The sequence below is a fragment of the Triturus cristatus genome, chromosome 7, assembly GCF_964204655.1.
Source record: "Triturus cristatus chromosome 7, aTriCri1.1, whole genome shotgun sequence".
Taxonomy (NCBI): Eukaryota; Metazoa; Chordata; class Amphibia; order Caudata; family Salamandridae; genus Triturus; species Triturus cristatus.
Window position 1 is genome coordinate 1,775,561,177 of NC_140590.1, and position 26,284 is coordinate 1,775,587,460.

The 26,284-nt window shown below is 45.8% G+C and overlaps 1 protein-coding gene across 3 annotated transcripts in view; it reads right to left on the minus strand.

The window, feature by feature from the left end:
- Window positions 1-26,284, minus strand: part of LOC146813071 (rap1 GTPase-activating protein 1-like) — a 267,450-nt gene that overhangs the window by 120,763 nt on the left and 120,403 nt on the right. For 2 of the 3 annotated variants that reach the window (XM_085620062.1, XM_085620061.1), the window contains exon 3: window positions 11,704-11,797. Coding sequence is in view for 1 of the 3 variants with exons in the window: in XM_085620061.1 (XP_085476187.1) it covers window positions 11,704-11,797 (94 nt within the window). In the remaining 2 variants the exon portion in view is untranslated. The remainder of the gene's footprint in view (window positions 1-11,703; window positions 11,798-26,284) is intronic. The other variant, XM_085620063.1, reaches the window with a different exon arrangement.

The following is a 26,284-nucleotide window of genomic DNA, read 5'->3' on the forward strand; positions in this document are numbered from 1 at the left end:
CCATGGATGAACAATGGAAGTGTGTTCCAGTGGTGCGGGCCAGTCATATGTTGGATAAGACACTCACAAGACCAACATACATATGACAGGGATCTGCTTTCTTAAGCTCCCTGAATGGAGTAATAGTGTTGACAGGAAAAAGTTCAGGCAATGTGTAGAAGAACAAGAAAGGGCAGCAGCAATTCCTGAATGACAAATCTTTCTAAGTCGCATACGGGTTGATGGCTCTGCGTATTGTGTTTTTTGGGACACTTACAAACACAATACATCTCAGTGACAAGAAATTCCTGTTATTTCTACTTTTGTAAATCAGCATACAATGTACAAATGTGCGTATGATCATGTTGTCAACTGTTTCTATTTTATGCAGCTTACTTTCACTATTGGTGAGTTCATCGATTAGTTTCTTTGTGGAACCATGAGCGATATACACAAACGATCTCTTGCAGAATTCAGAATTTGGTTTAGTTTTCAGAAATGTATAGCTTTTCTGGTTTACTTATGGGGTAAATACCTCTTTATATAACTATAACCAGCACAAAATATGAAATATTAATTACTACTTAGAAAATAGAAAACAAAAGTCATGAACAAAAACTCTGCTTGTGTCTGAACGGTGGGAAGAAGGCAATGTTTATGCAAAAAACCTCTTGTTGATGCATTTTTATCAGGGGTGGTTTCTCTATTAGGGCTCTGGGGCAGCGCCCCAGTGAAATTCCTACACATTCCTACATAAATATTAAATAGATCGATTTATTTAGAGATACAACCGCATCTCTAAACAAATCGATTCATTTAAGTCTAAGCTGTCTGTCGTAGGCTGCCTGCCCCACCTTGCTCTGAAGCAGTAGACGGAAGCCAGGCAGTAAATCAACTTTAAGAACTGTGACGCACGACGCAGGGCTTACTTTTCTAAAGCCCTTCATTTTCAATGTGGCCAATGGCAGTCTCCACTGAAGGCCAGTGGTGCTTTTAGCATCATGGTTTCAGGTGTCAGAGTCTTCATCCCTGCATGAAAGCAGGTGTCTGTCATTCACAGGCATAGATCCCACCCTTTCCCATTCGTCACACGTCGGAGTGGATCCAAGCACGTGTGATTTGGTGTCTTGTCTTCGGTAATGGTACGAGTTAGAAAGCTAATCTTGGGTTATGTATATTGCGCTTAGACCCCTTGCCACGCTAACCTCCCCCACTGTGATACCCCAGTCCATGGCTGCACGTTGATGGCCCCTTTAGATGTGGGGCTGCTGTATTTGTTCCCCCATGAAATTGATCCAAAAGATGAGCAGGGTTTTTGTTCCCTTGCGAAATAGCTTGTGAGCACTCACTTTAGTTAGTGAATGCTTGTTATCTGTGCAATTAACGTACCCTGAAATTGCCATTCTATTTTATTGTTTGAGATTTGCATTCCCCTCTCTATCAATATGAGGCCCCCGTACCTTAGGCCCTCCCTTGCAGCAGACACCAAGTTCCAGTTTGATACCAGGTAGCCAGGCGGCCTGTAAAGAACACCTTTCGCATTCAAATTAAATATTTAGCCAAATGTCCTTATCTTAATCGTTCATAACGTCTTTCTCCTCAGCTCTTTTTGGTTTTTACATACTGCGCTGCAAAGTAACCCTGGCTAAACATGGGTAGAGGGAAGTTTGTAAATGCTTGCTAGCCTTTATGATAGAGTATGCATCACGTAATTAAATGCTTTTTATAAAACTGTAGGTGGCTCAGTGAGTTAGACGCTCACCCATTAGTAATCTGCTGGTTCAGAGAACTGAACCTGTGCACCGGGGTAGGGTTACAGTGAAATGACAACTTAAGGTAGCTTAGAGAGAAGGACCTTCCAGGCACAAGAGGCTTCCTGGGCATAGACAATGGTTGGTATATATCCAAAAATTAAGAAACGTGAATGACTGCCATGGCCTCACATTCTACCCCAGATGTTAATTAAAGTTATATAGTGCATTAGCAGAAGATGGCTGCAGAGGTCCCTCCTTTTATCAACATCAGCTGCTTGTAACGTATAGTCAAAAGCAACATTTACATATGTAAAACATGGCAGACCTGTCTGTGAACCTGCACACATATTCTTATTCATGAAACCAGTGTGGCGGCAGTGTAGCCAATATTCAAATATCCGAGTCAAGCGCACATGGAGAAATGTATGCTTATAGTAAAGGCAAATATCTGCTGGATGGCGATAAAAGTGGCCCTAGCTTCATGCCCTTAACATTTATTCCAAAAGCATGGATTGATTTACGAACAATGAATGTTAAAAACGTTAAGGCAATGCATGCCTGTGATTTAGTTCTTCTCTTATTTCACATGTTTTACTCAATCTTGCATTCCCCAAGAGTGTTAGCTATTTCATTGTGTTGTGTTTCTGTATTATTTTGAGCATCTTATTACTCTTGTATAGTTCATATTTTGAGTTGGGCCAGGTGTTTATGAGGGGCTTCGATTGAGAGCTCTGGAGCTGAGGCTGAAGGCAAAGCAAAGTGCCTCTCAGTGGGTTGGCCTCTCTGCAGAGCACACAGAACAATTGTCACATATTCCAGTTGCTATTGAAATTCTATAAAAATGTGTGTGAAGAAGGTGCACAGATGTCAAAATATTTTCAAGGCAAAATCAAATAAAGTGCTTAAATGTGAGTGAGTGCAGTATATGTTTGGAAGTGGTGAAGTGAGGAAGATGCGCGGAAGTGCATTCAGGGAAGAGTGAAAAGAGGGTGCTGAAGAGGAAAGAGAGGTGGTTGAGTAGTGCAGATGGATGAGATGTGCAGAGGAAAAGGGCATACATATCTAACATAAAGGGCACACAACTGAAGGCCGAAACTCCTTCCACTGGACTCAATACTATTTATTTCACAGACTTGCAATTTCAGAAGTGAAACATTTACAATGTTAATTATTTCTAATAACTCATTGCTGTTACTCATTTATCTTAAACAGCAAACAACAAGTGATAAAGCCAGTTGTTTGACAGGTTTAGGTGTATCTCAGTTTTCGTGTTCTATATCTGGGTGCAATTACATCTCAGGGAGAAACCAAAATACCAGTCGGGTGGCACACTATGGGAATCAGAAAATGGTTTTACATTTTCCCTTTTAAGGAGCTCTCACTATTTAAATCTCACAAGCCGCCACTGCCCCTGGTGCATTGTAAAAGGATAGTGCCAGTCACAGAGGAGCCCCCATCCTCCTAGAATAAAAACCTACTTTCAGTCCTGTTGGTTGGTCACCATACTTTGCGGTTGCCTTCAGTATTCTGAGAATGGACAGATGGGGGACTTTATCTCATTTATTATGGGTCTGTTTCTACTCTAAATATTCTTTTTATTCTTCCTTTTTTGGAATTTGTATTTTTTAATATGTGTTTCTTTGGCATTAACCAGTACTTTACTGTGCATTTATACATACTTGACATTGTGAATCGAATTGAATATTTTGAGGGCCATACCCCCGTGAGAAGGGTGGGACAAGAGAGCAGCATGAAGAAGCTTTTCTCTATGGGTCATTTAGCAAATTAGCTGCCCAAACCCGACTGACTACAAAACAATGCCATTTTAAAATATTAATACATCATGCAAGTTACATCACACTTTGAATAAGGATATTGTATTTATTTAGAAGAAATTAGGTTAAATTCAATGCGGTGGTGAGGGAAAAAAGTAAAAAACGATACACCCTTTGTACTAGCAGGGAGAAGAGAAACAGACCCATTAAACACGGCGTTCCGACAGTTACCCGGAAATTATTTACCACAACCCCGAGGGGCCATATGCACGCTATTACTAAGGAAAGCTCGCTTTGTAGCTAACGTCAAAAGGTGACATTGTCAGCCAAAAAATTCTCAAAACACATTAACAATCACAGGCGCATGTTGATGGACAGAATGCAGAACAATGTCATACATTCACCCCAGTACAGAGATCTGGGCCTAAATCCATCGCTTTTTTGCTCACCATGCCATTCCAGTTTAAACCCAGCCATATGCAAATAAGTCTTGACCCTGTGCCTCATGGGAACAGTTCAGCCCGAACTGCCAAGCCAGGTCCTCCCTGGACTGAAAACAAGCATCCTAGGACCGGTTTCGGGGTTTCACCCCTCTTCAGCCAGGATAGCTTGATTCCAGTGACATGGAGAGAACGGGACCCACGTCTGGGCATACCCGTCCCACTCGGGGTGACAAATGCAAAACAACAGTTGATAGACAGAGGCACAGGGTCAAGACTGATTTGAATATGGCCAGGTCTAAACTGGGGTGGCATGGTGAGCAAAAGAATGATGGATTTAACCCAGATCTCTTGACTGGGGATGAATGTTTTGATTTGTACTGCATTCCATCCATCAATTGTGTGTCTTTTGCTTTCTTGCCGTAAGTGCACCAGGTATGCCCAGACGTGGGTCCTGGGCTCACTGTTCCACTGGAATCAAGCTATCCTGGCTGAAGAGGGGTGAAACCCCAAAACCGGTCATAGGATGCTTGTTTCTGGTCCAGGGAGGACCTGGCTTGGCAGTTTGGGCTGGACTGTTCCCATGAGGCACAGGGTCAAGACTGATTTGCATATGGCCAGGTCTAAACTGGGGTGGCATGGTGAGCAAAAGAATGATGGATTTAACCCAGATCTCTTGACTGGGGATGAATGTTTTGATTTGTTCTGCATTACATCCTTCAATTGTGTGTCTTTTGCTTTCTTGCCCTAAGTGCACCAGGTATGCCCAGACGTGGGTCCTGGGCTCACTGTTCCTGACTGAAGAGGGGTGAAACCCCGAAACCGGTCCTAGGATGCTTGTTTCCGGTCCAGGGAGGACCTGGCTTGGCAGTTCGGGCTGGACTGTTCCCATGAGGCACAGGGTCAAGACTGATTTGCATATGGCCAGGTCTAAACTGGGGTGACATGGTGAGCAAAAGAATGATGGATTTAACCCAGATCTCTTGACTGGGGGTGAATGTTTTGATTTGTTCTGCATTCCATCCATCAATTGTGTGTCTTTTGCTTTCTTGCCCTAAGTGCGTCAGGTATGCCCAGACGTGGGTCCTGGGCTCACTGTGCCACTGGAATCAAGCTATCCTGGCTGAAGAGGGGTGTCACCCCGAAACCGGTCCTAGGATTCCTATTTTCGGTCCAGGGAGGACCTGGCTTGGCAGTTTGGGCTGGACTGTTCCCATGAGGCACAGGGTCAAGACTGATTTGCATATGGCCAGGTCTAACCTGGGGTGGCATGGTGAGCAAAAGAATGGTGGATTTAACCAGATCTCTTGACTGGGGTTGATTGTTTTGATTTGTTCCAAATTCCGTCCATCAATTGTGTGTCTTTTGCTTTCTTGCCCTGAGTGCGCCACGTATGCCCAGACGTGGGTCCTGGGCTCTCTGTGCCACAGGAATCGAGCTACCCTGGCTGAAGAGGGGTGAAACTCCAAAACCGGTCCTAGGATGCTTGTTTCCGGTCCATGGAGGACCTGGCTTGGCAGTTCGGGCTGGACTGTTCCCATGAGGTACAGGGTCAAGACTGATTTGCATATGGCCAGGTCTAAACTGGGGTGGCATAGTGAGCAAAAGAATGATGGATTTAACCCAGATCTCTTGACTGGGGGTGAATGTTTTGATTTGTTCTGCATTCCATCCATCAATTGTGTGTCTTTTGCTTTCTTGCCCTAAGTGCGTCAGGTATGCCCAGACGTGGGTCCTGGGCTCACTGTGCCACTGGAATCAAGCTATCCTGGCTGAAGAGGGGTGTCACCCCGAAACCGGTCCTAGGACGCCTATTTTCGGTCCAGGGAGGACCTGGCTTGGCAGTTTGGGCTGGACTGTTCCCATGAGGCACAGGGTCAAGACTGATTTGCATATGGCCAGGTCTAACCTGGGGTGGCATGGTGAGCAAAAGAATGGTGGATTTAACCAGATCTCTTGACTGGGGTTGATTGTTTTGATTTGTTCCAAATTCCGTCCATCAATTGTGTGTCTTTTGCTTTCTTGCCCTGAGTGCGCCACGTATGCCCAGACGTGGGTCCTGGGCTCTCTGTGCCACAGGAATCGAGCTACCCTGGCTGAAGAGGGGTGAAACTCCAAAACCGGTCCTAGGATGCTTGTTTCCGGTCCATGGAGGACCTGGCTTGGCAGTTCGGGCTGGACTGTTCCCATGAGGTACAGGGTCAAGACTGATTTGCATATGGCCAGGTCTAAACTGGGGTGGCATAGTGAGCAAAAGAATGATGGATTTAACCCAGATCTCTTGACTGGGGGTGAATGTTTTGATTTGTTCTCCATTCCATTCATCAATTGTGTCTTTTGCTTTCTTGCCCTAAGTGCGTCAGGTATGCCCAGACGTGGGTCCTGGGCTCACTGTGCCACTGGAATCAAGCTATCCTGGCTGAAGAGGGGTGTCACCCCGAAACCGGTCCTAGGATGCCTATTTTCGGTCCAGGGAGGACCTGGCTTGGCAGTTTGGGCTGGACTGTTCCCATGAGGCACAGGGTCAAGACGGATTTGCATATGGGCAGGTCTAACCTGGGGTGGCATGGTGAGCAAAAGAATGGTGGATTTAACCAGATCTCTTGACTGGGGTTGATTGTTTTGATTTGTTCCAAATTCCGTCCATCAATTGTGTGTCTTTTGCTTTCTTGCCCTGAGTGCGCCACGTATGCCCAGACGTGGGTCCTGGGCTCTCTGTGCCACAGGAATCGAGCTACCCTGGCTGAAGAGGGGTGAAACTCCAAAACCGGTCCTAGGATGCTTGTTTCCGGTCCATGGAGGACCTGGCTTGGCAGTTCGGGCTGGACTGTTCCCATGAGGTACAGGGTCAAGACTGATTTGCATATGGCCAGGTCTAAACTGGGGTGGCATAGTGAGCAAAAGAATGATGGATTTAACCCAGATCTCTTGACTGGGGGTGAATGTTTTGATTTGTTCTCCATTCCATTCATCAATTGTGTCTTTTGCTTTCTTGCCCTAAGTGCGTCAGGTATGCCCAGACGTGGGTCCTGGGCTCACTGTGCCACTGGAATCAAGCTATCCTGGCTGAAGAGGGGTGTCACCCCGAAACCGGTCCTAGGATGCCTATTTTCGGTCCAGGGAGGACCTGGCTTGGCAGTTTGGGCTGGACTGTTCCCATGAGGCACAGGGTCAAGACTGATTTGCATATGGCCAGGTCTAACCTGGGGTGGCATGGTGAGCAAAAGAATGGTGGATTTAACCAGATCTCTTGACTGGGGTTGATTGTTTTGATTTGTTCCAAATTCCGTCCATCAATTGTGTGTCTTTTGCTTTCTTGCCCTGAGTGCGCCACGTATGCCCAGACGTGGGTCCTGGGCTCTCTGTGCCACAGGAATCGAGCTACCCTGGCTGAAGAGGGGTGAAACTCCAAAACCGGTCCTAGGATGCTTGTTTCCGGTCCATGGAGGACCTGGCTTGGCAGTTCGGGCTGGACTGTTCCCATGAGGTACAGGGTCAAGACTGATTTGCATATGGCCAGGTCTAAACTGGGGTGGCATAGTGAGCAAAAGAATGATGGATTTAACCCAGATCTCTTGACTGGGGGTGAATGTTTTGATTTGTTCTCCATTCCATTCATCAATTGTGTCTTTTGCTTTCTTGCCCTAAGTGCGTCAGGTATGCCCAGACGTGGGTCCTGGGCTCACTGTGCCACTGGAATCAAGCTATCCTGGCTGAAGAGGGGTGTCACCCCGAAACCGGTCCTAGGATGCCTATTTTCGGTCCAGGGAGGACCTGGCTTGGCAGTTTGGGCTGGACTGTTCCCATGAGGCACAGGGTCAAGACTGATTTGCATATGGCCAGGTCTAACCTGGGGTGGCATGGTGAGCAAAAGAATGGTGGATTTAACCAGATCTCTTGACTGGGGTTGATTGTTTTGATTTGTTCCAAATTCCGTCCATCAATTGTGTGTCTTTTGCTTTCTTGCCCTGCGTGCGCCACGTATGCCCAGACGTGGGTCCTGGGCTCTCTGTGCCACAGGAATCGAGCTACCCTGGCTGAAGAGGGGTGAAACTCCAAAACCGGTCCTAGGATGCTTGTTTCCGGTCCATGGAGGACCTGGCTTGGCAGTTCGGGCTGGACTGTTCCCATGAGGTACAGGGTCAAGACTGATTTGCATATGGCCAGGTCTAAACTGGGGTGGCATAGTGAGCAAAAGAATGATGGATTTAACCCAGATCTCTTGACTGGGGGTGAATGTTTTGATTTGTTCTCCATTCCATTCATCAATTGTGTCTTTTGCTTTCTTGCCCTAAGTGCGTCAGGTATGCCCAGACGTGGGTCCTGGGCTCACTGTGCCACTGGAATCAAGCTATCCTGGCTGAAGAGGGGTGTCACCCCGAAACCGGTCCTAGGATGCCTATTTTCGGTCCAGGGAGGACCTGGCTTGGCAGTTTGGGCTGGACTGTTCCCATGAGGCACAGGGTCAAGACTGATTTGCATATGGCCAGGTCTAACCTGGGGTGGCATGGTGAGCAAAAGAATGGTGGATTTAACCAGATCTCTTGACTGGGGTTGATTGTTTTGATTTGTTCCAAATTCCGTCCATCAATTGTGTGTCTTTTGCTTTCTTGCCCTGAGTGCGCCACGTATGCCCAGACGTGGGTCCTGGGCTCTCTGTGCCACAGGAATCGAGCTATCCTGGTTGAAGAGGGGTGAAACGCCAAAACCGGTCCTAGGATGCTTGTTTCCGGTCCATGGAGGACCTGGCTTGGCAGTTCGGGCTGGACTGTTCCCATGAGGTACAGGGTCAAGACTGATTTGCATATGGCCAGGTCTAAACTGGGGTGGCATAGTGAGCAAAAGAATGATGGATTTAACCCAGATCTCTTGACTGGGGGTGAATGTTTTGATTTGTTCTCCATTCCATTCATCAATTGTGTCTTTTGCTTTCTTGCCCTAAGTGCGTCAGGTATGCCCAGACGTGGGTCCTGGGCTCACTGTGCCACTGGAATCAAGCTATCCTGGCTGAAGAGGGGTGACACCCCGAAACTGGTCCTAGGATGCTTGTTTCCGGTCCAGGTAGGACCTGGATTGACAGTTTGGGCTGGACTGTTCCCATGAGGCACAGGGTCAAGACTGATTTGCATATGGCCAGGTCTAAACTGGGGTGACATGGTGAGCAAAAGAATGATGGATTTAACCCAGATCTCTTGACTGGGGGTGAATGTTTTGATTTGTTCTGCATTCCATCCATCAATTGTGTGTCTTTTGCTTTCTTGCCCTAAGTGCGTCAGGTATGCCCAGACGTGGGTCCTGGGCTCACTGTGCCACTGGAATCAAGCTATCCTGGCTGAAGAGGGGTGTCACCCCGAAACCGGCCCTAGGATGCCTATTTTCGGTCCAGGGAGGACCTGGCTTGGCAGTTTGGGCTGGACTGTTCCCATGAGGCACAGGGTCAAGACTGATTTGCATATGGCCAGGTCTAACCTGGGGTGGCATGGTGAGCAAAAGAATGGTGGATTTAACCAGATCTCTTGACTGGGGTTGATTGTTTTGATTTGTTCCAAATTCCGTCCATCAATTGTGTGTCTTTTGCTTTCTTGCCCTGAGTGCGCCACGTATGCCCAGACGTGGGTCCTGGGCTCTCTGTGCCACAGGAATCGAGCTACCCTGGCTGAAGAGGGGTGAAACTCCAAAACCGGTCCTAGGATGCTTGTTTCCGGTCCATGGAGTTCGGGCTGGACTGTTCCCATGAGGTACAGGGTCAAGACTGATTTGCATATGGCCAGGTCTAAACTGGGGTGGCATAGTGAGCAAAAGAATGATGGATTTAACCCAGATCTCTTGACTGGGGGTGAATGTTTTGATTTGTTCTCCATTCCATTCATCAATTGTGTCTTTTGCTTTCTTGCCCTAAGTGCGTCAGGTATGCCCAGACGTGGGTCCTGGGCTCACTGTGCCACTGGAATCAAGCTATCCTGGCTGAAGAGGGGTGTCACCCCGAAACCGGTCCTAGGATGCCTATTTTCGGTCCAGGGAGGACCTGGCTTGGCAGTTTGGGCTGGACTGTTCCCATGAGGCACAGGGTCAAGACTGATTTGCATATGGCCAGGTCTAACCTGGGGTGGCATGGTGAGCAAAAGAATGGTGGATTTAACCAGATCTCTTGACTGGGGTTGATTGTTTTGATTTGTTCCAAATTCCGTCCATCAATTGTGTGTCTTTTGCTTTCTTGCCCTGAGTGCGCCACGTATGCCCAGACGTGGGTCCTGGGCTCTCTGTGCCACAGGAATCGAGCTATCCTGGTTGAAGAGGGGTGAAACGCCAAAACCGGTCCTAGGATGCTTGTTTCCGGTCCATGGAGGACCTGGCTTGGCAGTTCGGGCTGGACTGTTCCCATGAGGTACAGGGTCAAGACTGATTTGCATATGGCCAGGTCTAAACTGGGGTGGCATAGTGAGCAAAAGAATGATGGATTTAACCCAGATCTCTTGACTGGGGGTGAATGTTTTGATTTGTTCTCCATTCCATTCATCAATTGTGTCTTTTGCTTTCTTGCCCTAAGTGCGTCAGGTATGCCCAGACGTGGGTCCTGGGCTCACTGTGCCACTGGAATCAAGCTATCCTGGCTGAAGAGGGGTGACACCCCGAAACTGGTCCTAGGATGCTTGTTTCCGGTCCAGGGAGGACCTGGATTGACAGTTTGGGCTGGACTTTTCCCATGAGGCACAGGGTCAAGCCTGATTTGCATATGGCCAGGTCTAAACTGGGATGGTATGGTGAGCAAAAGAATGATGGATTTAACCCAGATCTCTTGACTGGGGGTGAATGTTTTGATTTGTTCTGCATTCCGTCAATCAATTGTGTGTCTTTTGCTTACTTGCATAAAAGACACACAAAGGGTAACTGTTCAATGTGATCCATAACGTCTCTGAGGACATAAACCATGCGTAAGAAGAACGTGTGACTTGTACATATCACCAGAACCCCGAACCAGCATTCCTGGACCATAAAACATGCTCCACTTGCTTTGTTTTCCAAAATGATAGGTTAAAGGACCCGCCTCACATTAATTGCCTTGCCGCTGTTGAGTCACGGGGAAGGCTTATAAGCCATCAGAAGTGAGCAGCTGGGAGCAGCGAATGGTGCCTAAGGTGAAGAAGCACCAAAGACATAAACAGGAAACAATAAAAATAAAAACAAGCAAGCGGCGAGGAGAGAGTGGAAAGAAAACATAGTGCACTGAAACAAAACATATGGCCGATAGTGAAAGGATCCATGTAGCAGGGGCAGTCTCCAGGGAAGGAAAAAATAGGCAAAAGGCGGGACAATGTACACTAACCATCAATGAAATTAAAGGAATTTCAAAAGATAGACAAAACAACCAATGAAATGCGCTGGGCATGATCAAAGCTCACAGAGTGACTACAGTATGGCTCGAAGTCTGCGCTTGCACGCTGCCTAGGCTCAACATAAAAAGGGCTCAGCACTGGGGATGGGGTGGTGAAAACATAAGGGGTTAAGCACATGAGATCGATAGTGCAATGTCTACAGTATGCCAACACAAAATCCGCAATTGAAATCCTCCTCAATAAAATTAATTAATATTACATGAACAGTATACATATCAGTGCCACAAAAGAATATGGGAAGCAAATCTCATAGACTATCAGCTGTGGCTGAACACCTACTGCCATGCCTATAGTGATACCTTCTTTGGTTTCAATCTCTGAACAATCAGTCGGGAGAGAGTAAAGGAAGCATGCTACTTACCTTGTGAATACTGGGCAGAAGGGGGGAATGCGGATCTTGGGTGGGCGAGTCTAAGACATCCGTAATGCAATGCTCGACATCATCGGATTGCCTGCTAATAAGGAGAGAGATATCACGTGTTAGAATTTGCACAGTATGTCAACCCCCCTTTTCCTCCTGTTTCACACCTCTTCACATCCTTCCAGTTAATTAAATGCTCACCTGCTCAGCTCGTGGCATAGCAAACTTAAAGTTCTGCCTATATCAGTTGTATTGTTTGCAGTTTTCATATAGCACAAACTTGGCTCGATGGCATTGGAGCGCTTTACATGAGCACCGATTACATTACACAAGGACACTTTCATTTTTGTCAGGTCGGGAGATTAAGCGATTTGCTAAGAATCATAGGATGTTGCACCGATGCTGAGACTCGAACTTGGTTCTCAAGTTCCAAAGCCAGTTGCTTTGCCGATTATGCCACATCCTCTCCCCATGTTCGGTTAGTTGTGTACCATTTATTAGTTAATAGTAACACCTCTGATTTTGAGGTCTTAAAATTGGCAGAAAAGCGATATGAAGCACTTTCTAAAAACATGCTATGTCATTATCATTTAGCCAAAAGTTCTCAACCCCTTCTACCGACTCACAGATGAGCACTTTTGAAATGTACTCATACAGGTTCCCTGGGCAAACATCTGCAAGGGCACTCCCGACTATACTAGCCTACACCCCTGATTTAAATGATTTAAGCAGAGACAATTATCTCTGGCAAGCTCCCACTTCAAGCTTCCTGCACTCAAATGCAAATAAATATAGGAATTAATTCCGCTTTTGTTTCTTTTAAACGTTTCTCTTTGCAGTTCCTTAATGCTGGGAGGTCAAGAGTCCCCCTCCCCCCGCCCACTGCTCACACAGTTATAGGAAGCACCCCTGGCTTTTCCCTCACTAAGTAAGCACATTACCATTGTTGAAGAGGTGCTTGGCAGGGAGTATATCTCCAGATGGAAAGGTACTTTGTTGTGATGCAGGGGGTTGGTGAGGGTGGGTGAGGGTGAAGAAGCAGCAGCCACGCACCTCCCACCAGAGCCAAGTTTTAGGTGGACAGCTGATGCAATCTCTAAACTTTTGAACTACGAATTAATGAGACCTGAGTCCTAGCCCTGCCTTCACCTCATTGTGTGATCCTAAGCAAATGGATTCACCTGTCTTCAACCCCCAGATGCTCTCCTCCCATAAGGCCCTCAAAGGCAGCATGGTGAGCTGTTAGACAGCATGAGATCCTTTTTTTTCCTTTTTTTGTCATGAATCAAAAGAATATCTTTGTCTTATCAAATTGACATGAACAATGTGTTAAGTATAAGTGAAAACGTTCATTTATGAAAAATTGATTTATCTGTTCAAAATTGATTATATTTTTATACAGAAAAAATGAAAATATAAAAAATACGAAAAATAAAAAAAATATTAAGAATACACTTTTGTGCTTTGTGTGCTAGTTTATATATAAATAACTGTTGTTTAGGTCAAGAGGGAGTATTATTAGATAGATTGGCTTCATTTTCCCCTTTTCTCCCTGACCTATTGGAAAATTATCTCGTATAAAGGGGGTCCCAGTATTTTCTGCACAGCATGAGATCAGCTGTATCTTTTGGTTGGAGGCCTGCTCTGCCCCACTGTTGCTTCAATTGGAAGCTGCTGACAAAGGTAGGAGCTGGAGGAGAGGGCAGCACACAGGTCTCTCTGGGAGCCTCAGGTATCTACTACTACAAAGAAGATAGTACCTGCTCTGCTTGTCCCCATAAACACCCCCTATAGTCATTGGGTCAAGACACCCGCCAGGTCAGAACAATGTCAAGATGGACCCAAAGCTTCCTGGGTGTGAAACGAAGCACAGGGCTCCAGGTTGGTGTAGTGAATAGAGGGCTGATTACACCACAGTACACCACTGTCTCTACGTTTTACTTATTTTATTTACTGTACCTACTTTGCTGTAACAAAAAAAGAAAAAGTATTATTAAAGCCAGTAGGTCTTGGATAAATGTGTCAATGCACTGAAATATAGTGTTAGCACATTAAAACATGACGCGTAGCACCACGGGGTTGGGTGTTGGAAAAGTGATGGTGGGTGAGTGGAAGGGCGGGAGGCAAAGGGATGGGAGGGTACAGCACAGCTGGTAAATGAATGGTCCACCTACATGTGTGCCCGCGCTCCTTGGCAGCACGGGCCCGATCCACAAAGAGTCTTCGCACTTGTGACGGAATCTCCTCCGCTGTGGAGCCTCCACCGTGAGTGCAGAGGCCCTTAGTGAATCTGCACTGTATGTGCATTCAGCCATTTTAGGTTTGTCTTAAGCCCATTCCAAAATATAATTGTTGATATACATTTTCATGTCAACATATGAAAATGTAGTAGAATACATGAACTAAACTTAGATAGATGGGTGTCTAGAAAGAACAACCTGTTGAGTGGGATGGAGGTTGACGGGCACCTAGGGACCAAGGAGGCAGAGACACATTACCCGAACATAGAAGGAAGGAATGAGAAGCAGGGAGAAGGAGAAGTGCATCTGTAGCCCAGCTGGAATGGTGGCTTGGAGCTAAGGATGCTGCTAGAACAAAAAATGTTGGGCATGCAGGGACCAACGAGTGGACTCAGTGGAAAGAAGCAACCAGAAGTACAGTTAGTAGAGATAAAATAGTCCAACATACTTTGTAATGTAAGGTGGTGGAACGATACACCCATTAGCCAACAGTGTTTGACTTGGCTCTTCTTGCAGGGTCATCGCTAAACGTTTTGCCTTTTTCCTAACTTTTTCCCTAACATGGTGTTGGTGGTTTTAGGACTCTGGGCACTTTAGCACTGGTTAGCAGTGCAGAGTGCGTGTGCTCTCTGTCCTCCATAGGCTAACATTGGGACCTCCACCGTTATGGGATAACTCCTAAATAAAATAAAATAAGTATGGCATGCTTGGTATGTGTGGAATGGAAATGATAAATGCTGTGCAATGGTGTGGGCAGATTTATTTTTACTATTTTAGGAATGCCACTTTTAGAAGTTGGCATTTCTGTGTGCTGTGTGCCTGCCTGCATGTCTGTTTCTAGAAGTGACCGGGGCTGGTGAGGAGTGGGTGGCTCCAGGGAGGCAGGGTCAGGCTGAATGGGAGGTCTGCAACTCGAGTAGTGGGCGGAGAAATCCCCTGTCCCTGAATAGGTCAGTGCCTGCCCTGTACAAGGCTAGCTCCACCCCCCTACTAACTCCCCTCCCAGTGCCAGTTGGGACTGGAACTTCCAAGACCCTTCCAGAAACCCCTACCCCTAGAACCTTCCAGAAGCTTCTGCCCCCTTCTAGACGCAGGGCAGGGAGGTGTATAAATACAGGGGCTGTGACCTCATGTGTTGTTGTGCTTGTGCTGACTTGAAGGGGACACTCTGCCAGGAGGAACCGCCGCGGAACCCTGTGTGCTGGCCCCTGTGCCCAACTTTGCCCCTCTACCTTCTACTGGACTGGGAAGGAGCTGCGCTGGAGCCAGGGCTACTGATCTTCAGGATTGCCATCCTCTCTGCGTGTGACTGTCCCAAGGGATTGCTACTCTGCTGGGGAAGAGCTGCCCTGTAGTCTGCTGACATTTGCCCAACCCTGCCTGCTTCCTTAGCGCCTCATGAGCACTGTATTTTACCCAGGACAAGAAGGAGCGTGGATCCTGCAGCACTGTGATTACCGACGTGCTGCGAGGGAATCCGGGTGTGGGGCATTTCCCCTGCGTGGGGCCAAGAACAGCGGGAGCCCATCCCACATTTTCAGCGCTCTTATGCCTTTTACAACAGCGGGAGCCCACCCCACGTGCTGCCAGAGAGAGCTGCCTATTTAAAAATACAGCGGGAGCCTACCCCGCACCTTGCCAATTTTGGTGGGTGACCACCCACTTATTTTTATCTTTAAATGGTTTAATTGTTTTAATTTATAAGTGGGTGCCCACCCCGCGTTCCACCGCCAGAAATCACCGCCGCAGCCCGATACGCCCAAGATCACCGAGAACCGAAGCCGGCACCTGGTTGTGGGCGGGGCCGGAAGGAGCAATGCAGGAAGCCAGGCGAATCAGAGGGAAGGAAGGCCGGCCCCCCGTATGCCGGTGGGAGCCCCGCGTGTCGCCGCCAGGAGAGCCCTGCACCCTTTTCCTATTTTTGACCGGAGTGGGAGCCCACCCCGCCGGTCCGTGCCCCCGCAGTCGAGGGAAGCCGCCAGAGAGGTGCTGCGGTTGGCGGGGCTCCGGTGAGCTGAGGGGAGCCCCGCATAGTGCACCTGCTGCCGAGAGGTCGCCGGTGACGGAAGGAGCCCTGGAGCAGTGTGAGAGGACTGCCGGTGAGTGGGGCTGACCAGGGGAGCGAGAGTGAGGCACAATGCGGGTGCCTGTTCACCTGAGTGGCCCCGCAGGACGGCAGGCCGCTCCAACATTGGGGGCAGTACTTGGATGCAGGAGCCCGGAGTGGGGGCTGCCCTTAGAGCACAGTGAGTGCTCTGACCTGGCGGACTATTCAGCGGTGCCACAGTTGCGGGCCGCTGCAATGCTATTGGCAATGTCTATTTATTTTAGAGTCCCAGAGGGGGGGGGCTTCAGCGTGGGCGGTGACAGGGTCCTTTTGGCTACCCAGCGGCGCTGCAGTTGCAAGCCGCTGCAACGTTTCTTCTTGTGGGCATTCTTGGAATTTTAGAGTCCCAAAAGGGGGGACTCCAACGTGCCAGACTCTTTTGGGCCACACAGCGGCACCGCAGTTGCGGGCCACTGCAACGTTGGGCAAGATATTGTTTTTAAATTCCAGTAGGGGCATTTTTGATTACCGAGTCCCAGAGGGGGGCTCCAACTTGTCCAGTACTGATTTAATCTCCACAGCTGCACCGCAGGAGCGGGCAGCTGCAACATGGGCATTCCTTCTTAGAGCGTCCCAGAGTGGGGCTCCCCAGGCGCAGTGGTGCCAAAGACTAATCTGCAATGTTGGTGGCATTTGTAATGTGCACAGCTTTTCCCTAATGTTTCCACTGCTGATTGGGGCATGATGTACATGATGTTGCCATGATGGATGCATATTGTGTTTTTAATGCCTAATGCGATGATGCCTAACATCATGCCATGATGTTTTGGGGTATGCCCACTGCTAATGGGATTTATGCCTAATGTTTTCATGCTAACGAGATGCCGCATGCTAATGTGTTTATGCCCAATGTGACTTATGCTGATATGATGCATGATGTGTTTATATGCCTACGGTTGATGCCTAATGTTTTTCCCCCGATGCTTACATTGCTGGTTGTCTGCATAATGTGCTTATACCTGATCTAAGGTGGCTTATGCCTAATCTAATGTTGTTTACGCCTATGAGATGCATCATGTTTCTTCGGCCTAATGTCATGCTAGGATGTCTTAGGATGATGTCTCATGCCCATGTGATTTATGCCTAACGCTAATGTGATGATGCTAAGTTCATTATTCACCCGTAGCTACTGGCTGTTATTCCTGGTTGTTTTACCTTTATTCTTCGGGGCTTGTGATGGTTCTGGCAGTGACCCAATTGGCATTGCCTTGTACATAATACCCTGTAAATTGCTACCTGGTGCCGTTTGGCATTGTGTATATATGTATGTGATTGCATTCTAATGTGTTTTTATAATACAAAGGCTATTTTTATATAACCTTGTGTGGAGTCTCTTTTGTAGTGTGTCGCCGCTGGGTGTGTGTGTTGTGCAAACGCTTTACCCATTGCCTCTGGGATAGGCCTGACGGCTCATGCCAAGCTACCAAGGTGGTGAGCAGGGGTTATCCTCAGGGTGTAGCTCCCTCACCCCCTGACTACAACTGGGGTTTCTGCCTGGCTTTGGCGCTTGCCCTAGCCTACCGGGAAACCCCGTTTCTAACAAACAGCATAAAGTAAAAGAGACCCATTCATTACACTGAGCCAATCCCTGATTGACAGAGTCTGAAGCCACTGCTTAAAGGCGGGGGAGCTAAAGTCCCTGTACGTTTATAAAAAACAAAATATGAGTTAGCTGTTGACATCTGACTGCCAAAACCAAAACCCATCAAGAAGTTCCATTTGAGAGCAGAAAAGCCACACTCAAAGATGCACACAGGTGACAAGTTCTTCAGATAGAAATCCTTGTAGCCAGATGCCTTCCTGTTCATGCACTTTGAAGGACATTGAAGCTGCAATGGAGTTGTGGTGTCAAAATATATAATGACTCCAAAACAATCAGAGTTTCATACTGCAACAATAAAGTCTACTAGATGCACCATTGTTCGATAGAGCAGCACTATGCAAAAACCGGTCATCGGAGGCGTCACAATATGATCAGAGTGCACATTATTCATACTATGTGGATCTTTTTAAGGGTGTCAGTTGCTTATTCTGCAAAGTCTCCAACTTTCAAAAGGCAAAAACTTATGGCGCAATCTTTCTCATGTAATGCAACTAGAATTTGGAACTCGCTACCTCCAAACCATCGCACCAGCACTTCTTTCCGGATATTCAAAACGGACCTTAAAACTCCTCTATCAAAGACATTTTTCTCAATAACGCTCCTTTCCAAGTTCCTAAGTTCACAAAGTTATTAGCATGACCCTGACTGGTACATGACACTCTTGAGGGCTAAAACAGCCTTTGCACTTTAACTCTGTAAATATGTAATATGGGCCTGATTCACAGAACTAACTTAAGACAAAATCCTAAACTTACTACCATTTTCGTATTCACAGAAGGCACTTACTCATTTTGGTATTCACAGAAGACACTTAGTCACTTCGGTATTCACAGAAGTTAGGAGTCCTAACTTTAGGACTCCTAAATGCCTTCTGTGAATACCGAAAGTCTTAAAATTAGGATTTTTCTCAGTTTAGGAGTCCTAAAGTTAGGAGGCCTAACTTTACTACTACTAAACTGAGATAAATCCTAATTTCAAGGTTTTCGGTATTCACAGAAGGCATTTAGGAGTCCTAAAGTTAGGAGTCCTAACTTTACTACTACTAAATTGAGAAAAATCCTATTTTTAAGGCTTTTGGTATTCACAGAAGGCATTTAGGAGTCCTAAAGTTAGGAGTCCTAACTTGAGTCCTAACTTTACTACTACTAAACTGAGAAAAATCCTATTTTTAAGACTTTCGGTATTCACAGAAGGCATTTAGGAGTCCTAAAGTTAGGAGTCCTAACTATACTACTACTAAACTGAGAAAAATCCTAATTTTAAGACTTTCGGTATTCACAGAAGGCATTTAGGAGTCCTAAAGTTAGGACTCCTAACTTCTGTGAATACCGAAATGAGAAAGTGCCTTCTGTGAATACCAAAATGAGTAAGTGCCTTCTGTGAATACCAAAATGGTAGTAAGTTTAGGATTTTGTCTTAAGTTAGTTCTGTGAATCGGGCCCCCTAATTTTAAGGCTTTCGGTATTCACAGAAGGCATTTATGAGTCCTAAAGTTAGGAGTTCTAACTTTACTACTACTAAATTGAGAAAAATCCTAATTTTAAGACTTTCGGTATTCACAGAAGGCATTTAGGAGTCCTAAAGTTAGGAGTCCTAACTACACTACTACTAAACTGAGAAAAATCCTAATTTTAAGGCTTTCGGTATTCACAGAAGGCATTTAGGAGTCCTAAAGTTAGGAGTGCTAACTTTACTACTACTAAATTGAGAAAAATCCTAATTTTAAGACTTTCGGTATTCACAGAAGGCATTTAGGAGTCCTAAAGTTAGGACTCCTAACTTCTGTGAATACCGAAATGAGTAAGTGCCTTCTGTGAATACCAAAATGAGTAAGTGCCTTCTGTGAATACCAAAATGGTAGTAAGTTTAGGATTTCGTCTTAAGTTAGTTCTGTTAATCGGGCCCACAGTATTTATGTAACCTTAATCCCTTTAACTTTTCTAAATATGTAAACTGTCATGAATATGTCATTTGTAAATAAGTAACCCCTTACCATGAGTAACTGTAGTAGCTTTAAGTATTGTCACCTCCTACAAGTATTGTCACCTCCTACAATGTTACTCTGAATTTCTCATGTAATGGTCTTGGCTCTATTGTAAAGACCTCTGACACCTCTGGGTAATGTATACCCTATATAAAAATGCATAAATAAATATTCCTTTCTATAGTTTTACCATTTGTGTGTGTTGTGTGTTTCCCTGTCCAATGGAAACGTACCTCAATTCTCCCACTTTTGAAAAAAGATAACTTGGACAGCGCTGAGCCGTGTAACTATCGCCCTATCTTGAGACTCCCATTTGCTGCTAAACTGGCGGAGAAAATTATGAATAAACAAATCTCAGAATACATAGAAGTGAACTCGCTGCTAGACAAATCACAACATGGTTTCAGGAAAAATTATAGCACAGAATCTGCTTTAATCATAGCTACGGAAGAAATACATGAAGTTCTCGATGGAGGCAGGACAGCGGTACTGGTACTGCTTGACCTCTCGGCGGCATTTGATACGGTCAGCCATGAGATTCTGGTTGACCGGCTCCAAGATTTAGGGATAAAAGGAACAGCAATAAATCTCTTAAAATCATTCCTAACAAATCAACAGCAAAATGTGGCAATGGGAACGTTTGTCGCCAGGCAGTTTTCCCTACCATGTGGAGTCCCACAAGGATCAGCACTGAGCCCTACACTTTTTAATCTTTATGTCACGCCACTAGCGTCGATTATAAAAAATGCCCGATTTACATTGGCCTCTTATGTAGATGACACTCAAACTGTGGTGTCTCCGACAAACAGAGAAAATAGCCCTGTAGGGGCTTTCAGCGCTTGGATGACAAAGGTGAGGGAATGGATGGAAAGAAATAGCTTGAAGCTGAATGCCTCAAAGACCGAGGTCATCATCTTTGGCAATAAACCCTCCCTCTGGACTCGTGGCTGCCAGAGCTGGACACACTGCCCACACCCTCAACCAAGGTGAAGAACCTAGGTATTATAATAGATAGGGAACCTAAATTCAAAAGAACAAATAAGCAAAATTACATCTGCATCCTTCTGCTCCATAAGGTTGATCAATAAGATCAAAAAATATATACCGGCTGAACCTTTAAAAGCAGTGACCTTAGCAATGGCCCTTACACGGATTGACTATTGTACCAGTCTATCTCTCACTCGTGCAACGGGTCTTGTTAACAGACTTTAGATTTTACAGAATGTGGCAGCTCGCCTCATTTTTAAAATTTCAAAAAACAAATCTGCAAGAGAAGCCATCAAAAGACTGCATTGGCTGCCAGTCAGACAAAGGTGCAAATTCAAGGCCTTCTTCTTGGCTTGGCTTTTAAATCTTTGCATGGACTGGAACCAAACCAGTTTAGGAACAAATTGAAATGGTATACACCAGCAAGAACTCTACGATCAGGTCTGGCAAAGAATATGATGGTCCCCCCCCATCTGAGAAGGCTACATGGGGAGGTAGAAGTTTCTTTAGGACAACAGCAATGCTCTGGAATCAATTGCCATTTGCCCAAAAACAGCACCTTCGTTGCTTAGTTTCAGAAAGGGCCTAAAAACCTGGTTATTTACACAAGCCGGATAAAAGCTTCTTAGTTCTCGTCTCAAGAAGTAACTCCAGCTCTGCCTCACTTGTCTCAGTTTTCTATAGCGCTAAGATGCTCTCGGGCATTAGTTGCGCTCTACAAGTTTTATTTACATTACATTATATTGTGTGTGTATAGTGTGGAAAAGGGGCAGGGCCAGTGCTCATAGGACAGTCTGCAGTCCAGTCCTGCCGCTCGGTGACATAGCATGAACCACCCTGCTCTCTGTCCCCCATCCACATCAAAGCAGTCATGTGATTCCAGCCACAGACATGAGCATGTGCAGCACGTGCCCTCTGACTTTACCTAACTTTGGGGGAACAACTGAAAATCGCTGAGTGATAAGCGTGCGTATGGTGGGGTGGTGGCAGAAAGGACTAGAAGGAGCTTGTGTGCCCACCCTACTTCCTCCCGCATCTTCCCAGCCAGAGAGGCAGGCTGGGTCAGTGTGGCAAACCCAGTGGTAAGGGAACGAGAGTGCTGCTGTAGCTGGCCAGTTTGTAGTGCTTAATTCAGATGGAAAGCCTTATTCTAAGCTTCCCCCAAGGGGTGGCACATACATGAAGTGTGGGACAGAAACAGACAATAGTATGCCCAAGATCACACAATTTTCTAAAGTTTGAAAAATATAAATGGATGTTGGATCTGCTTAATCGACAGCCGCTACCTTCACCTCTAGGGCATGGGCCGCATCTCTAATTTCACAGTAGTTCGATGCCTGCCTTTATTTTCCAACCCCTCCATACAGAGTCAGGGAGCGTCATTTTGCTCCCTGAAGCAGCCGCAAGTATTTCCTCCCTTTCTACAGCTGAGGCTCTTTGTGTTTTTGAGAGTTTCTGACGGTGGGGACAAATGACACAAGCACCAGCCTGTCTTCAGACCAAGGAGGAAACAATGGGGGAAGGTATATTTAAGATGTGGGTGTACCAGGCTGTGACATGAGCAGGACTTAAGTGGGTTTCAAAAAGTGGCTGGTCTCCAAAAATGGGCGTGGCCTGTATAATTAAGAGCATTGTACAACACATAAACTAAATTTCCATGATTCCCATATTTTGCCACTCGACTGGTATGTTGGTTCCTCTCTGAGGTTTCTGCAACTCTATCCAAGAATACAACACAACAACCAACATACAACTAAAACCATCCAGGTCTTTTAGATTTGTCAACAGTTATCAGCTGTTTAATATAGATGAGCGACAACAATGATTTTATTGTAAGTAATTAACATTAAAATGTTTACATTCTGAAATTGTGAGACTCTGAATTAAAGAGTCCTGTGGAAGAGGTAGTGTTGTTCAGAGTGTCTCAGTCACGCCTGCTATGTTAACTCTGATAGATATGTATGTCATTATTCCTTCCACATCTCCTCCATCTGCATATCTTACACCTCATCTCTTTCCTCTTCAACACCTTTTTTTCACTTTCTCTTGAATGAACTTCCTGGCAGCTCCTTCGCTTCGCCTTCCTCAATCACACAATGCGCTCACCCACCTCAAAGCACTACATTTTCTTTTACTTTACCCGTGTCAATATTATGAAAACTGTGCGCTTCCTTCTCACACATTTGCACAAAATCACAATTACAACTGGACTACATGACCATTGGTTGGTGCGCCCGGCAGAGAGGCCAAGAATTGACTGATCATGTATTCTGACCCTATTTATGACCACTGACAGCCACTGTGAGAAACCCGTACTGCCTTCATTCTCTGCTCCAGGGCTCTCATTCATGCCCTGTTAAAAACACCAGAAAGGGGCTTGATGTAGAGTATGTACTGTACAAGAGTAATATGTTAAACCCCCTAGAAAACTGAAACACAATATCCTGGAAATAGCTACTTCCCTTAAGGAATGCAACATTAAGTAAACATGTGAAATGTAAACAGGAACTCATTCTCTGCCATGGATTAGCTTGAAGTTTTTTAGAGTAACTGTTAGGATGTCAATTCAATTCATTAAGCTTTGTTCGATTTCTTATAAAAAATCATAAAAGCAAATACAATAAAATCATTTGTGTTTGGCCTTAATATTTCAAAATCAGAAAAACTCATATATTTACATTATTGTTATACAGTTATCCATGCAGGGTACTGATCTTTTACAACACCTAAAAACAATCACCCTACGGCAGACCGAAGACCTACTGGCCTTCAGAAGCCTCCTCAAGACCTGGCTCTTCGATCAGTAGCAGCCCCCCCCCCCCCCAGCGCCTTGAGACCCTCACGGGTATGTAGTGCGCTTTACAAGTGACTTGATTGATTGTTAAAAATATAGTATGATAGTTTGTCTGCATCTGATTACATTCTTTAGGAAGTATACTATCGACCTAGTAAAGTCTTCGTTATTTAAAAATTGTAACAAAAAAAAAAAATGCGAGACGACATTGTCTAAATTGTTTGGGAGTCAATAGTGCTATTTGCTGTAAAGTTAAGAGCATGAATATAGGGCCAAATAGGGGCCCGCTTCAAGCTCCACTCAAAGCACTAGCCAGTAGTGATTGGTGGACACAAATCATGATGTATGTATTTTGTTTTAGGAGAAGTGCTGCCAGGGATCTGTTGTGATGAGAAGTGATGGTGGTGATGAGATATAATGTATGTTAGTGATGCAGATGTTGTGAGTGATATAGGAGATTTGATGTAAGTGACTTCACATGATAGAATTTATTGTAAGTGATGTGGTGCATGTTGTGTGTGTAGGGGAAGCACTGTGCACCTGTAAGTGCAGGCTGAGTGGTGTGCCTTTGAGTGCAGGCAGGGGGAATATGTGTGTGCCCTTGTGATTTGTGAGTGCAGGGTGAGGTGTGCATCTGTGAGTGCAGGGTGATTATTGTGCCAGTGTGAGCTATGAGTGCAGGGTGAGTGGCATACCTGTGTGAATGCAGAGTGAAGTGCGTGTTTGTGTGTGTCTGTTAGTGCAGGATGGGTGGGGGTGCATACCTGAGGGCAGAGTGAGAGGTGTGCCAGCATGAGGGCAGGGTGAGTAATGTGCCTGTTAAGTGGCGGGAGAGCAATGTGTCTATTTTAGTGCAGGATGAGAGGAATGAGTCGAAGGTGAAAGGTAAGAGGTGTGCTCATGAAAGGGCAGCAGGAGAGGTGTGTTCGTGAGAGGTCAAGGTGTGGTGTATGCCCATATGAGGGCAGAGTAGGAGGTATATATCTATCTGAAAGCGAGATGAGAGCGTTACCTTAATGAGGGCAGGATAAGAGGTGTGCCCTGTCAATGCTGGATGAAAGGTTGCCCATGCAAGTGCACGGAGAAAGGTGCGTCCATCTGAGTGCAGAAGCAAGAGTGTGCTTTTCTGAGTACCGGTGTGTGTGTGAGTGCAGGAGACGGGAATGTCAGTGGTCAGTGTGAGTGCAGTAGGAGACTTTTGCCCATGTGAGTGCAGGGTGAGAGGTTTGTCTGTTTCAGTGCAGGGTAAGCTGTGTGCCCCTGTGACTTCATGGTCAGTGGTTCGCCCTACTGAGGACAAGGTATAAAGTGTTAGATGACCCATTGACACTGCCAATGCTCGTTTTCTTTTTTGTTCTGAAGCAAGCTATGGTTTAGTTATAGCTGTCTCCAACCAGGCCTAATCCAGTTACAGTCTGTGAGTTTAAGAAAATTGTTAGCAGTGCTTATATTCTTGACCAGTAGGTGCCAGCAAATCATTACAAATTCCTTTTATCATCTCGCTGAACGTCTATCTAGTGAATCTGAAGGAAGCCACGTTGACCTGGGAATAAAAAACGTATTCTCACGGAGCAGCTTTCAAAGAATTTAAATAACTTCTGCGTCCAACGAGATCTGGACTAGCTTCCTACACTCGCCAAGGAACCTCAAACCAAAGCATGCACTGCAACCTACCCGTTTGGCAAACAAGACAGACGACAATGTTACCAAACTCATACCGCAAAGCCCTGAAAGGGGCTTGATGTAGACTGTAGAGTATGTACTGTACAAGAGTAATATGTTAAACCCCCTAAAAAACTGAAACACAATATCCTGGAAATAGCTACTTCCCTTAAGGAATGCAACATTAAGTAAACATGTGAAATGTAAACAGGAACTCATTCTCTGCCATGGATTAGCTTGAAGTTTTTTAGAGTAACTGTTAGGATGTCAATTCAATTCATTAAGCTTTGTTCGATTTCTTATAAAAAATCATAAAAGCAAATACAATAAAATCATTTGTGTTTGGCCTTAATATTTCAAAATCAGAAAAACTCATATATTTACATTATTGTTATACAGTTATCCATGCAGGGTACTGATCTTTTACAACACCTAAAAACAATCACCCTACGGCAGACCGAAGACCTACTGGCCTTCAGAAGCCTCCTCAAGACCTGGCTCTTCGATAGCAGCAATCCTCCCCCCCCCCCCCCCCCCCCCAGCGCCTTGAGACCCTCACGGGTATGTAGTGCGCTTTACAAGTGACTTGATTGATTGTTAAAAATATAGTATGATAGTTTGTCTGCATCTGATTACATTCTTTAGGAAGTATACTATCGACCTAGTAAAGTCTTCGTTATTTAAAAATTGTAACAAAAAAAAAAATGCGAGACGACATTGTCTAAATTGTTTGGAAGTCAATAGTGCTATTTGCTGTAAAGTTAAGAGCATGAATATAGGGCCAAATAGGGGCCCGCTTCAACCTACTGCAACCTACCCGTTTGGCAAACAAGACAGACGACAATGTTACCAAACTCATACCGCAAAGCCCCGCCCCCTTCATAAAGACATCCAATGGGATAACACAGAGAGTGGCAGATGTAATGTTGCTAGTACTGCTCATCATCAATTACCACCAGGAGTGCGAATACTGCAAGAAATATTCTTTATTTCTTATCGGCGAGAGAGCGCCGGGAAAGACGCGACCTCGCGGGTCCTGTTCGCTTCGCGCATGCGCCTTCCGCCCGTTTTCACAAGTCCTCGCGTGCTACGTCACCACGTAGCGCGTGAGGACTAGAGCGCAACACTACATATCTCCCTCCTTTTATTAAACAAAGATTTAGTGGTCCATAAAGTCCCTTGGGTCGCTTAGCTACCCTCTTGT